This window comes from Hyaloscypha bicolor (genome assembly GCF_002865645.1).
Source record: "Hyaloscypha bicolor E unplaced genomic scaffold K444scaffold_87, whole genome shotgun sequence".
Taxonomy (NCBI): Eukaryota; Fungi; Ascomycota; class Leotiomycetes; order Helotiales; family Hyaloscyphaceae; genus Hyaloscypha; species Hyaloscypha bicolor.
The window spans coordinates 2,375,734-2,389,899 of record NW_020194589.1 but is presented as its reverse complement, the minus strand read 5'-3'; the positions used below and the strand labels follow the sequence as shown (position 1 = coordinate 2,389,899).

Sequence of the window (14,166 nt, the reverse complement as noted above, 5' to 3'; positions counted from 1 at the left end):
ATTTAGTATTACTTTATAAATTAAAGCTATAGTAGTACTATTAAAGATTAATCTAGCTATAGCTATTCTTAATAAGTTTAAATATTCGAAAAGTAATACTTATATATTTCTATTCGGGACTAATAAAATTCCTATATTTATATTAGGCTATTATAATAATAAATAAATATTAATCTAATAAAAGGCTATTAAGTAATAATACCTTAGCCCTTAGGAAAAGAAAGTACTTATTACTTATTTCCTATAAATAGCCGAGAATAGCTTTCTATTACTTATTAAGTTCTTAAAAAACTTAGTACTTATTATTATATATTAATAAATATTAATTTTCTAGATTCCTATAACTAATAATAATAATATTTAATTACTAGGAAAAAATTAGCTATAAGCCTTCTATAAATACTACCTAGAATTCAAAGTTATATAAATAAAAATACTAGATTAGAAAAGATATAAGTATAATATTTACGAGAAAACAGTAAACTAGTTTATAATAATTAGGAAAAAGTTAGTAAATCCCGTAATACTTATAGAAAATATTTATAATATAAATAAAACAGATATTTTTTTAAGTATTCTAAACTCTTTAAAGGTTCTAGTAAATAAGAATAAGCTCAGAGATTATAAAAAAGTAAAAGTAAAGTATACTTTAATTATTATAATTAAATATATCTCTATAAATAATTAGTATCTCTATTCCTTAATTATTTAGCTAGCTATTATTTACTAAAGTACTTGAACTATTTATCTTATTTCTAGATAGTATTTTAGTTATTTAGAATTAGGATATATAGATATAATAATTAGCCTATATTAGATTCAATATATCTTTAATCTATAAACTAAAGCTCGAGTAAAGAATAATTCAAGGATCTTAATTAATAATAGATTTAGTATATATAAATTCCTTGAAATTATAAAGTTCTACTAGGAAAATAATATTATTCTTTATTAGCTTTCGTTATATATATCCCATATACTTTAATTATATAATATTAGGATTTTTGGGCTACTAAAAATAGTATATTAGGAGAAGGTTAAATACTTATACTAAGAAGGATCTAATATAATTAGAAAATAGTACTTTCTTTTTCTCTATAATTATATATAATATAAAGTACTTAACCCTCGAAATATTATATTAGGCTAGTTTAAAACCGGACTATAACTATTTAATCCAGAAAGAATACTTAAAGATATCCAGAAACCGGATATAAATATTAACTTAATTATAACTAAGATCGAGAAACCTTATAATTTTCTCTACCCGTAGCTTGAAACTCTAATAATAGTAGAAAATTTGCTATCCTTATATAAGCGGATCGAGGAGAGTATTATATATAGTAGAGAAATTAATGGCCCTTATAAATATAATATCTAGAAATTAGCTAATATAGCGGAGAATGCCTTTGCTAACCGAGCCATTCTCTTAGATAAGAATTTGCTTCTCTTTAAGCAAAATAATGAAAAGGCTACTCGCAAGTCTATTAGAGCGATAGTAGTAGGTAGTACAAGAGTCATGAGTTATGAGGATATCGTTGAGGCGCAAAAACAGCGTGATATTAAGGAAACGGCGGCCGAAGCAGCTCGGGGTCGACGATCAAAGCGTGGCCCCTCAACTCAAGTACTCGGGAAGAGGTCACGCGATCAAGAATTGGAGGAGGCGGAGCATGAGATTAGAGGGTCAGGAATGGCGGAATATTGTTCTGTGTTAGATTTCAAGTGATTTAGATCAAAATTACGCTATTCTTCTTGCTTTTTGAGGCTCTAATGGCCAAACGCAGCCTCGCATGCAGGTATGACGTGGCTCATACAATCATGCTTAGAATCCCATGACAACATCAACCTTCCTTTTAACCTTCACAGACTGAGCACTGTGAGCATATCAATGCAAAGCTCCAAATGGAGACTGAACGCGACTGCCTCCTTGCTACTAGCATAAGCACCTTTGCTGAAGCAATAAACAAGCAGGTGGATGCTATTGGAAGCTTGACGGAGGCAATACAACAGCTCTCGAACGTTGTCACCGCTTATGAATCAAGTCGATTAGCCAAGCCATTACTTTCGAATTCACAACTGCGAAAGTGGTGGTATAGGGCCTGGAATGACAAGTCACGCGGGAAAATCGACGAGCATGGCAATATGCTCTCCGGGAATCCCAAATGGGCTCTTAGCTCCAAAACGGATATTGCGTTGCACTTTGCGGAGTTCCATTCGGACGATTGCAACAAAAAGGATACAGCCTTGATATCTGCTACCAATGACCCCATTCGAGCGTTGAAAAAGGCCTTCACGGAGTGGTATAAAGGGAACTTTACGACTCGGGACCCGGGGAAAATCTTCATATCTATTTTCTACAGTTCCGAGTATTACGATGCACGAGAGTTGGTTGAGATGGCACGGAAGCCTCCACTCTGTTTCCGCTTGAGCAAGGAAACATGCGATCGACTAAATTCGCCCAAGCATGAGCATCTCCACGACTCAGAAGCAGTCTTCCTACACGTCATACCAAAAGAAGACTTGGTCATAAACCTCAGCCTACAAGACCTATTCGCTAGAGGACTTGAAGATATACTCCCCGAACTCTGTAACAAGGACACTACTTGGAACAAATTCCTTTCGCCTAAAGGAATCCGGGCAAAGATCGGTACCAATAACGAATCGGATTTCCAAAGGATCACCGCCCAACTTAAGAGAATGTATTGCATGTTTACCCAGAATGGGCCTGAAAATACATTTAGATCTCTGACAAATGCACAAGAACTTCTCTTGGGGGATCCGTTTTCATCGGGGGCCGTAAAGGAAGAGGGATTCCGAATCCTTCAGGACGAGATAGACATGATGGTGAGACCCAAACCAAGACGAGTTATACTGAAACCCACGATGCTCGACGAGGATCAGAGCAAAGATGAGCCTTGATCTTCAGTATTAGGTGGTACGGGGACCGAGGTACGAATGTCATTAATGTACTAATTCGTCTACGTATTTTAAATCTTAGGAGAAGGAAAACTCGTTCAACTAATGTGATTGAACTCAATGCTTTACCATATTTGGTTAGTTAACGGGTAATGGTCCGGAATTCTTGCGACGAGACCAATACGGCGTTACAGACAAGACATTACTACTCATATTGGCAAAGATCATTCAGCTCTTGCAAGACCTCACTTACGATTCCAAGTAGTGGTAAGGTACCCTTTTAATGGACACAGCGTAGGGCTAGTAGTAACGTACAAGCATTCCTGTCGAGATTGAAAAATGATTTGCCCTATACAACAACTATTTGGCCCGCGCATCGGTAGGTGTGGCCTCATTATGCCCCTCGCCCTTTCCCTGAGTGTCAGGCCACCAGCCATCCCAACTCTACCCTTTATGGCCAAAAACACTCGCCGAATCTCCTATCACGCTCGTCCGCTAGCCCTACCCAAGATATCGTATTCCAATTGGTTTGGTGCTCATTCCTCAAGCTTGATCTTATCGAGCTGGTAGTCATGGCGATCGTTGAGGTGATCCCATATAGCTTTATCAGATTGAAAGCTTCTATGATCTTTGCCCCGTTTGGTTTCGTAATGGAAGCAATACCAAACGTGTCCGTGACTGTCCGATATCCCCAGGCTCTGCGGTCGTCGTATGAATGATAGCTTATGCTTCGTACGAAGGTGTTTAATTATTTCACCAAGACTGTGAAGATCCTGATAGTCTTCGCAAAGCTGGTCTTTACAAGCGTATAACTGTGACATGAGTGCTTCTCCAAATGAATGAGACTAGACAATCGTACTATATGTTACATTCGTTTGGAGGCAGAAAATTGCGCAGGGTCAGAGGTTCACTATCGCCTGAGGCATCTATCTTCATTTAAGGTTACTCTAGCCACAGTCGATCTTGATGCCTTAGGCTCTAAAATTAAAAAAACAGCAAATTTAGCCGAGCAGGTGTTTCGCACCTTCATAGATCGCCTGACTCCTTTGCGTAAAACTTTCTCTCCTTTCTAATATAAATACAAATAATTATTATAACTAAAGTAAAGTTGTTTTCCTCAAATCTCTCGCGAGTTTTAAGCAATGAGAACGTTGCTAAGGCGTAGAAAAAGCTACTTTAACATATAAAGGTCCGAAACAAGAAATAATTAACTAAGAATGAATTAACCTCTATATATGTTATTTAGAAGAAAATATAGATATAGGAATTGGAGACAGTTAGAAATGAGAATATAGCGTTGTAAATAAAATAAAATAAAATAATTTTAGACTAAGATATTTGTGATTTAGTAACAAGAGTCAAATATAACAGGGATTCTCGCCTCGCAGGGATGTCGGTTATATACCCTCGGGTCTCCAAACTGGATAACACGCCTTGTACAGAACAACATCAGCAATAATGGCGGACTTTGAGGCAGCCATCCATCAGCTCGAGAAGGACCTAAATATAACACCGGAGGATCATTTAAGTCGGGCGGGTCGACTTCACAGCCTTGCAGCCGCATACAAAGAACGATTTAGAAGAACAAATAATAAAACAGATCTGGATCAGTCTATTCAACTCTACCAAGGCGCCCTGGATATAATACCGGAAGATTATCCAGGCCGAAGCGACATACTTCAAAATCTTGGAGCCGTATACGAAACGCGATCTCGAAGAATAGATGACAAGGCGGATCTAGATCAGGCTATTCGACTCTACCAAGAAGCCCTGGACATAATAACACCAGAAAGTTATCTAAGTCGAAGTGATATACTTCAAAGTCTTGGAGCCGCATACGAAACGCGATCCCAAAGAACAGATAGTAAAGCAGATCTGGATCAGTCTGTTCAACTCTACCAAGATGCCCTAGATATAACGCCAGAAGATCATCCAGATCAAAGCGATATACTTCAAAGTCTTGGAGAGTTATATAAAAGACGAGCCAGAAGAACACACAATAAGGCAGATATAGAAAAGTCTATTCAACTCTATCAGGAAGCTGTGGATAAAACACCAAAAGATCATCCAGACCGAGGTTATCGATTTTGCTTTTTTGGAGCCGCATATAAAAGACGATTCGAAATAACAGGCAATAAGGCAGATCTGGATCAGTCTATTCAACTCTACCAAGAAGCCCTAGACAAAACGCCAGAAGATTATCCAAGCCGAGGCAATATACTTTCAGGGCTTGGAGTTGCATACCAAGTACAATTCCAAAGAACAAACAATATAGCAGATCTGGAACAGTCTATTCGACTTCACCAAGAAGCCCTAGATATAATGCCAAAAGATGATCTAAGTCGAAATTATTTCCTTCAACTTCTTGGAGATATATATACACAGCATTTCAAAAAAACAAATACTAGGGTATATCTGGAACAGTCTATTCGACTTTATCAAGAAGCCCTAGATATAACACCAGAAGATCATCCAGATCGAAGCAATATACTTGTTAATCTTGGAGACGTATATGAAAAACGATCCCAAAGAACAAATGATAATGCAGATCTCAAACAATGTATTCAGTTTTATCGAGAGGCTTTGGATAGAACACCAAAAGATCATCCAGACCGGGCTAGTCGACTTCAATATCTTGGAGCTGTATATGGAACCCGGTTTCGAAAAACAAATGCTAAGGCACATCTGGAACAGTCTATTCGATTTCGCCAAGAAGCTCTAGATATAACACCAGAAGATGATTCAAGTCGAGCCCTTCAAATTCAAGGACTTGGAAATGCATATAGACAACGATTTCGAAAAACAAATAGAAAGGCAGATCTCGAACAAGCTATACGACTTTGCCAAGAAGCTTTGAATATAACACCAAAAGATTATCCATCTCGAGCAAATCGACTTCAAATTCTTGGAGCCGTATTCGAAGAACAATTTTGGAAAACAGATGCTATGGCAGATATAGACCAGTCTATTACACTTTATCAAGAAGCTTTAGATATAACGCCAGAAGGTCATTCACATCGGGCCTTTCAACTTCAATGTCTTGGAAACGCGTATAGAAAACGATTTCGAAGGACAAATGCCATAATAGATCTAGAACGATCGATCCAACTTCACCAGAAACTTCTCAATGAATCTTCATTCCCAGTCAGCACTCGTATACGGGCTGGCAAGTGTTTGATTAAGATACATGCCGCATCTAATAATTGGTCACAAGCCTATCAAGCTGCATCTCAGACCTTATCACTGATTCCTCTACTCACGCCTTACTCCCTCGAGAATTCGGACAAGCAACATTTGCTCACCAAAACTGTCGGCCTGGCTTCTGGGGCGACAGCAGTCGCTTTATTGGCGGACAAGACACCTTATGAAGCAATCCGACTCCTTGAACTTGGCCGTGGGGTGATTGCCGGGGCTCTGGACGAAATGCGCGCCGATATACCCGAGCTTCAGCAAAAGCATCCCCAGCTTGCAGCAGAATACATTAACCTTCGAGATCAACTCGATGCTCCGAAAACGTTGACACAACCTCAGGTTGACCAACGCTATAATGCTGGGCGAAAGTTAGAAGAGATGATTCAGACAATTCGGACATTGAGCGGATTTGATCGATTTCTTCTTGCCCCATCGGAGGACGAATTAAAGAGCGCTGCAAAGGATGGTCCGATCGTTGTTATCAATATCAGCAAATACCGCTGTGACGCCCTAATTATTGAGAACAGTCGACTCCGGTCTCTAGAGCTTCCTCGCCTTCATTTTCGTAATATCCAAGATCATACGCTAGAAAGTTTAGCAGCTCCAGAAATGCTTGAACGGCTATGGGAAGCTGTAGCACAGCCAGTGCTCGATACACTAGGGTTCACACAATCACCTTCCGATGGTTGCTGGCCTCGTATATGGTGGATTCCTACTGGTCCACTAAACAAATTCCCACTCCATGCAGCAGGACGTCACACGGACGGCTGTGGTGAAACAGTGCTCGATAGGGTCATGTCATCATACAGCTCGTCTGTCAAAGCAATCATACATGGCCGCCGCCAACAGCGTAATCTAGGAGGTACACTCTCGGCCCCAGCGCCAGCGCTCCTTGTCGCCATGAAGCATACGCCAGGAAGTTCCAAGCTCCCTTTTGCAACGGAAGAGGTTGAGATGCTGCACGACTTGTGCCGATCAATGACAATAGAGTCTGTTGAACCTAGGCGATGCAAGCAAGATATTATGTCGCATTTGCCGCATTGCAATATATTCCATTTTGCTGGCCATGGTTATACAGACAATGACGATCCATTAAAAAGCTATTTACTTCTAGAAGATGGAAAGAGTAATGCGTTAACGGTTGCCAATCTTCTAGAATTGAACCTCCGCAAACACGCACCCTTTCTTGCCTACCTCTCAGCGTGCGGGACTGGTCGAATCAATGGCGAGAAGTTTATCGACGAGAACATCCATCTGATCAGTGCGTGCCAACTGGCGGGCTATCGCCACGTCATTGGCACGCTGTGGGAGGTAAAGGACGAAATATGTGTGGAAATGGCAAGAATAACGTACGAGGGAATAAGAGACAGAGGCATGACAGATGAATCGGTAGCCTGGGGACTTCATAATGCGGCCAGGGAACTTCGCGATCGTTGGCTAAGCATGCCAGGAAAGGCTAAACGGGGAAGCAAATTGGCTAGAGAGGAAGATGCAAGCTTAGGAGTGGATGAGGTGGGTGCTGATTGTGCAAATGATGGAGATCAGAGAGATGCCAAGCTGCCGAGAGATATTGTTTCATGCGACGATGATGATAAAGAAGTGGGACTATGGGTACCTTATGTTCATTTCGGCGTGCGATTCTCATCCCTTTAGACCAGGTTTTACAAGATACGATATGTAAAGAGATTACTGACTAAAGGTATGGATATGGAAATTGAATTCTGCTAGTCTTGATCAATACTACCTTATCAATTAACTGGTTTTAGGCCGTACAGATGCCGTTCAACAGCCCCGTCGGTCTCAAGCTGAGCGTATGCGAAAGATAGCTCGCATTCAAGAACTAGCCTGGACTTATAGACAAACGGCAGAGAACTATACTACGTTAGCTAGATTATATAATGAAGAAGTTAATATGTTGGAGAATAATACAGAGCAAGACAATAATGAGTGGGTTATTCCGGCGCTTCTCCCACGTGCCAGAGAGCATCTGGCCCATATTAGGACCGATATACTCGAGTAGCATATATGCAGTAGAAAGTCGTTGGCTTGTTGAATGGGTGGTATAGAGCAAGAGAGTATGGCATCGAAGAAGATTGCAGAGACGGCGTTGGAACCTGTGCCAAAGGCAGATGTAGAAAGGTTTTTGTTGCTCATGGACAAATTATATACCAGCAGCATGGTTAGTACGGAAGCTATCAAGCGGTAGGTAGAGTAGCTTACATGGTGGTGGCGAATGTCGGGGTATTAATGTTGCATCCACAGATGGTGTTTGGTCAGCATGCCATCTTGTCCTCCCTGGGCCTATCAATTTTGCACAGAATAAGCACTCACAACCAACATATACTTCTGGCAAAAGAAAAGACCACATTTATCAATTTTTTCTTCCTCATGCCATCGCTAAGCCTGTAGCACTTCACTGGTTGACGAATCGATCCCTGAAGTGGCGAAACCCTGAATTTCTACTTACGAGTCTGGACGGTCTTCATGTTTCTTGTAAGATTACTCTCAAGCAAGATTTCAACAACTTCTTAGTTGAAAATATCAATTAAATTTATATGTCCGACCTCCTTTCTGAAGTAAGTCGAATTAAGAGCATCACCAAGAAATCACACGTGCGGTTACCCCGCCTTCCTCATGTGATCACTGCAAGCACCTTCTGTCAAGATTCTGTTCTCCAAATCCATACATTTGAAAAGTACCCAGAATGGAAACCAAAGAGCAACAACTCTCTGCACCCATGCCTCAAAAACACATCACCATACTCGGCGCAGGCATCACAGGCCTCACCACAGCACTCAAGCTCAACAGCGACCCCTCAGCCCAATACCACATCACCTTGATCGCCTCCCACTATCCCGGCGACGAGTCTATAGACTATACCTCTCCAAAGGCAGGAGCAGACTGGTCACCGCAAGCCACGTCCTCTCCAGCCGATGCCGAGATGCGAGAATATGACAAAAGTACCTATAACACGTGGACACAGATCCTTGAAACAAATCAGGCTGAAGCAGATCATCTCGGACTGGGATTCAGAGAATGCAGGACTTATTGGGGAAAGGAAGGGCCGGAGACAGAGGGGTTTGATGGAAGGGGTCTATGGTGGAGAGATGTGGTTAAGGATTTTGCAGTCCTGGATCTTGAGAAGGAGGACGCTGCTCCTGAAGGTGCGGTCATGGGCGTTAGGTGCCAGACTATCTGTCTCGATGTCCCGCAGCACCTTCAATATCTGTTGGAGAAGGTTCGCGAGGCTGGTGTCAACGTCATTCGATCCGTGGTGGATGTCTCCCATGGTCTTGAAGGGGTAGTCCAGGATGCGAAACGGATTGCCATGGAGAGCACTTATGCAGTTCAAGATTCCGATGTTTTTGCGTTGGTAAATTGCACTGGTCTCGGAGCAAGGCATTTTGTTGGGGAAGAAGAAGCAGCGAAACTGTTTCCTATCCGTGGACAAACGATCACAGTGAAAGGAGAAGCCGCGATGGATCGCACGTACGATGATTTCCCCCCTATATCCTCATCCATCGACGATGAAAATGAACTCACGTACGTCATTCCACGTCCAGGATCTGGCACGACGATTTTCGGTGGTTGCAAGCAAGTAGGGAATTGGGATCCTAAAGTCGACGAGGAGTTAAACGGGAGAATGGTGGAGAGGATCAAGAAGTGGAGATTGGCAGAGGAGCTGAGGACGGGCAAGGAAGGGGATTTCGAAGTTGTGAGTTCTCAGGTGGGTCTGAGACCGGGGAGGAAAGGGGGTCCGAGAGTGGAAATTGAGGGGAAGGAGAAGGTCGATGGAGTTTGGGTTGTTCATTCTTATGGACATGCTGGGGCAGGATATCAAAGCAGTGTTGGCTGTTCTGAGAAGGTTGCTAAGATTGTGAACGAACTTGCAAGATTGTGAAATTGTTGATCAGACCTATGTTCAGGAGCACTTTTGGAAAAGTTTGGATGTTCGGAAGTCATGAAATGCGTGACAAGTCTTCGACATCAAGGAGCATTTACCCAGCTTCGAGATCATTGCTTCTTGTTCTACTTAAACGCAGTATAATCAAGTTAAGTCACGAGAGTCTGCTCCCTGAATCCTCTGAGCCCAAGGTATGGTCACGGGAGTCGAATCAATAGAACTGATAGAGAGAAGAACGCTGATCCCCACATTCTAGATTGGCGACTCACCGTCAAATGTTCATTAACTAATATCTCTATCTCATCCAAACACCACTACACTAAGGGTATTAACTCGACTCATCTCATCTATCCAAAGGGCGTGGAATGTCGTGTCCTGCTTTACTTCCCTGCCTTCTTGACCTACTATCAAATTAGCAACGTATTTCTTTAGGGAGGAGAGAGCGAGGAGCGAGCCGGGTGCATTAAACATCTTCCCGACTAGTGAGGTAAGGAGCTCGGGATATAGGAAAAAGAAATAGATTGTTTACCTTAATTCCCCCAAGAACCCCCACACTCTTCCAAACACTATCACTAACCTTAATCGGCAGCTTCCTCCCCTTCAATCGCTGATCAATCAACCACAATCCCACAACAAACTCCTCCCTCTCCAGCCTCCCATTTTGGCTCCTATCAACCAACGTATACACCTCTTCCAAAACATCAACATGCAATCTCGACCGCGAGAAGATGTCTCTCACGACAAGACTGCACACCGTATATTCCTCTCCCTCATCAGAACCGGACATAAATAGTCCTTTATTGGAAGCCCACACAGCTTCATACCGTTTCCGTTCTCTTTCTGTGATGGAATCTCGCCAGCGTTTTCTGTCCCCTTCGTGATGTTTGTGGGGATGCTTTTTCATGAGGTTTCTCCTTCCCCTCTTACGTTCTCCATCGTCTAATTCCTCTTTTGATTTTGGTTTCCGCATCGTAGTACGTAACCCGACTTGTTTAGCCGGGGATGGGGTACGGGAGAGTTCCTTAATTATGGGCTGGAAGAGGTAGCCGCGGCCACTGTGATTATTCCGTCGGCTGGGTGGGGGAGGGGGAGGGTAAAGTAATTGCTGGTGGGCAAGATTTCTTGAAGGAGAGGCTGCCCGGGAGGAGGCAATAGAAGAAGCTACGATTGCATTAGCAAGGGAATCGATTGTTGCGACTTCTGAGTCGACAGATGCTTTCGAGGTAGAGGTAAGACGGCGATTCTGCTGGTTAAGGGAAGCACGAAATGAGGGCTTGTAGTCGGAGGCTGACACGAAAGAGTCATCTGAGGAGGCATCGTCTTCGTCGTTTGCGGTTTTGGTTGAGATTGGGATTGGGATTGGTTTTGAGGCAGGTAACGTGGGTTTTGCGGCTACTGGAGGAGTCCCAGGAGGGTCGGATTGGACGGGTTGTCTTGATACTTGTGTTAAAGTAGGTTTGGGCGACTTAATCTCTGGCTTTCGAGGCTTAGCTGGCATTGGTGATGGTGTAAGGGTCCTCGCAGGCAGAGGGGAAGCGGCACGGGGTGGGCCAGGAGGCCGCCTGGAAGTCGATGTTGCTGATCTTCTCCCAGGTGGCCGTTTGAAGCTCGGTGGGGACGTAGCAGTTTGCTCAAACATTCCAATCAACGAAGTAGTTGGAGGAATTGGTGTGGTATCCAGCGGCTGATCAATGCTCTCCCTCGAAGAGCTTCCACCACTTCTCGCAGACGGAGATCTCGGCCCAAGGCCGGAAGACCTCTCCCAGTGAGGTTGCCGCTGCCCAGTAGGATTCGGACTAACCGAAGCTGACCTCGAGGCCGCCAGAGTTGCAGCTATAAAGGAGGGAGACTTCGAGTGGTCTGCAGTGCCTCCTGGAGGTTGCAAGAAGCCGGTCCCTCCAAGTTGACTTATCCGTTGCTGGATATTAGGTCGCTCCGAGCCTCCCATGTATGATTGTCCTCCAACGCTCGACCCCGTATTTTGATATGACAAGCTCTGGCCATCTCCCGGGGCGTCTTGTCTCGTATCAGAGGCGTATCTGCCTTGTTGATGTGGACTCGCTCCTCCAACCTTTGTCGCCGCAGCCAATGCCCAACCATCCCCACTGTAATTATTGATTTGCGGTTTGAGCTTCACAGGAGGTTTGCCAAAAGCCAACGATGCCCCTCTCAGGGCCGCGTTCTGTGTTGTGGACGACACATCCTTTCCAAGCCGGGGATTTTGGGAGAGATGTGAATCGGCAGTCATCGGGCCACGACGAGATCGCGACTGCGACTTCGATCGTAATCGTGGCGTTAAGGAGGGTCGAGCATCTATGCCGTGGCACTCATAAGGTGCTTCTTGTCGAGCAGGGCGGAAGTATTGGCATAGTGTTGTTGATCCAGCCTCGAGGTCGTCCGGAGGGATGTTGCTTGCTAGGAATGTACAGTACAGTAAGCTGCCAGCCTAAAATAGCCGGCCGCGAGGCTGAGACAACCTTAACACATCACTTCACTTGGGTCAACCTATTCTTGACTTTCTTCTCAAAATATCTCCGATCTGGTTATAAGATATACCACTTTGGCTTCTAATGTCTGAATCCGTGTTCAACACAAGAATGCGAAGGCCGATGTGAGAGTTTTGACCACTAGTGTCCCGGTTTCTTGTGGCTGCGCTACTGGTAAGGCTGCATCTGTTAGCACACTCAAGTTCGACACTATTCTCTATTATAATTAGGCAAGAGAAATTGATCTCTGGCTGACGGAGAAGTTACGAGGCTTGCAAAGAGCCCAATAATTACAATTGTTATACATTAAATGTTGTGACCTGTATTTCTGTTAAGCACTGAGATTAGATTTTCACATTGGACGAAAAGCGTTGGTCTCTATTTCATTTATCGGCTTCTCATTGTCATCTTTAATCCTCAACTTATCATCATCATCTTCTAATCATCTCTTATAAAGCCGTATCGTCGTCTGAGGTCTCTTGTCTGGGAGCCTCTGGTCTCTTCCCTATTCAATGAAAACGTTAAAATAAAGGCGAACTCCGTTTGGTATCGCACCAGGGCAGGTCTTGGACCATCTCATGCAAAATCCCCATTTCTGTAGTAAATGCACCTTGCGCCAAATGTAAACTCCGTCAATTCAAATGCAGCGCTATGCATGCCAACTCATTCGGACGAAAATGTTCCACCCACACCCCACCGTTACACAACCCAACTTTGGCGAAAAGAGGCTGCGCGGAAGAAGCCAAAATCTAATACCATCGGAAAGCCATTGGACCCTCCGTGCATTCTGTGGGACCCGAAAGACACTTCGGAACCGATGGCTTGGAGTCGGAGTGACGCCTCCGATGACGGATGCCCTCGACGGCTGTGAACAGTGAACCTCTATGCATCCATCACACGACAACCGCGGCGCAAAACGACCTTTCACCATATGTTTCTAGAGGTTTCCACCCCAATTATCCTTTCAACGATACGTGGAAGGAATTAGCCCGGATTTGTTCCGCTTGTCAGTTAAGCACGGTTTCTCAAGCCCTCAACCTGGCCCCCTTGCAGAGATCCGAGGCGAGCGTTCTCCGCTGCAAACGAAAAGTCGTATTCGACGACGCGCAGCACGACAATTTCCAAGTCCAAATGCTCTCCTGTTTCCAGGTATAGATTAACGTATGCAACGGACCGAACCTGCCTCGCCAGCGAATTTAGGCTATGTTGGTCCCCCTGTCAAACGAACCCCTGGCGATCCGCAGGATGCATGTCCCCTTGGGAGCGTGGATCTCCGCATCTCCGGAGACCCCTGACGTTATCTTGGCGACCGAAACCAAACGGCTTCCGATTTGGCTCGTGACTGGATTCAACGGAGCTCGGTGCTGAACCTGAGCTTCCAGTTGCGGCATTCTAAAGTGGTCCTCCTGTGTTTCCATGTGTCACAAATAACGGGGGGTTCTTCTTCAAGCGGAGGGTGGGGTACATTTGTGAACATTTTCACGGGATTCGCTAACGATGATGTGGGTCGACATGCTTCTAGAAGCTCGGCAGTGACGAAGGTGGATTTCCAAGGCGTGGTTGGCGGTCACTCCAGGTGACGAAAAGAAGGGACTATCGCGATGCGTATAGCCCACGAATGCATGTGCCCCTGGATGCATGTTTGTGTCGAGTAATCGAAGCTGATGG

At 44.0% G+C, this 14,166-nt stretch overlaps 7 protein-coding genes across 7 annotated transcripts; 5 read left to right on the top strand and 2 right to left on the bottom strand.

Moving 5' to 3' along the window:
- Window positions 1–487: 487 nt before the first annotated feature.
- Window positions 488–676, top strand: K444DRAFT_508344 (uncharacterized protein; the record flags this gene model as incomplete). The annotated part of the gene is made up of 1 exon (XM_024873412.1): window positions 488–676. A coding segment is annotated over one exon (189 nt), but the record flags the coding sequence as incomplete, so codon positions are not given.
- A 705-nt stretch (window positions 677–1,381) lies between these two features.
- Window positions 1,382–1,726, top strand: K444DRAFT_724793 (uncharacterized protein; the record flags this gene model as incomplete). The annotated part of the gene is made up of 1 exon (XM_024888636.1): window positions 1,382–1,726. A coding segment is annotated over one exon (345 nt), but the record flags the coding sequence as incomplete, so codon positions are not given.
- A 176-nt stretch (window positions 1,727–1,902) lies between these two features.
- Window positions 1,903–2,919, top strand: K444DRAFT_630663 (uncharacterized protein; the record flags this gene model as incomplete). Its single annotated transcript, XM_024883245.1, has 1 exon — window positions 1,903–2,919. The coding sequence occupies one exon, from the start codon at window positions 1,903–1,905 to the stop codon at window positions 2,917–2,919; it is 1,017 nt and encodes a 338-aa protein (XP_024735929.1).
- A 154-nt stretch (window positions 2,920–3,073) lies between these two features.
- Window positions 3,074–3,808, bottom strand: K444DRAFT_613812 (uncharacterized protein). The gene has a single exon (XM_024880419.1). It carries the CDS (start codon window positions 3,735–3,737, stop codon window positions 3,453–3,455), a length of 285 nt encoding a protein of 94 aa, XP_024735928.1. The 5' UTR covers window positions 3,738–3,808; the 3' UTR covers window positions 3,074–3,452.
- A 566-nt stretch (window positions 3,809–4,374) lies between these two features.
- K444DRAFT_664191 (TPR-like protein) lies at window positions 4,375–7,761 on the top strand (the record flags this gene model as incomplete). The annotated part of the gene is made up of 2 exons (XM_024886930.1): window positions 4,375–4,799; window positions 5,325–7,761. The coding sequence occupies 2 exons, from the start codon at window positions 4,375–4,377 to the stop codon at window positions 7,759–7,761; spliced, it is 2,862 nt and encodes a 953-aa protein (XP_024735927.1).
- A 1,084-nt stretch (window positions 7,762–8,845) lies between these two features.
- Window positions 8,846–10,353, top strand: K444DRAFT_724775 (nucleotide-binding domain-containing protein; the record flags this gene model as incomplete). The annotated part of the gene is made up of 2 exons (XM_024888635.1): window positions 8,846–9,068; window positions 9,216–10,353. The coding sequence occupies 2 exons, from the start codon at window positions 8,846–8,848 to the stop codon at window positions 10,007–10,009; spliced, it is 1,017 nt and encodes a 338-aa protein (XP_024735926.1). The 3' UTR covers window positions 10,010–10,353.
- On the bottom strand, window positions 10,201–12,562 carry K444DRAFT_421301 (uncharacterized protein). The gene is made up of 2 exons (XM_024872708.1): window positions 10,542–12,562; window positions 10,201–10,413 (listed from the first exon to the last, which is right to left on the bottom strand). The coding sequence occupies exons 1-2, from the start codon at window positions 12,258–12,260 to the stop codon at window positions 10,393–10,395; spliced, it is 1,740 nt and encodes a 579-aa protein (XP_024735925.1). The 5' UTR covers window positions 12,261–12,562; the 3' UTR covers window positions 10,201–10,392.
- Window positions 12,563–14,166: the final 1,604 nt, after the last annotated feature.

Excerpts from the sequence above, each read along its gene's own strand:
- K444DRAFT_421301 (XM_024872708.1), bottom strand. The coding sequence starts at position 12,260 with ATGACTGCCGATTCACATCTCTCCCAAAATCCCCGGCTTGGAAAGGAT. Across the intron at positions 10,414-10,541 it reads GGGTTCTTGGGGGAATTAAG|GTCAAGAAGGCAGGGAAGTA; the intron begins GTAAACAATCTA and ends ATTTGATAGTAG.
- K444DRAFT_613812 (XM_024880419.1), bottom strand. The coding sequence starts at position 3,737 with ATGTCACAGTTATACGCTTGTAAAGACCAGCTTTGCGAAGACTATCAG.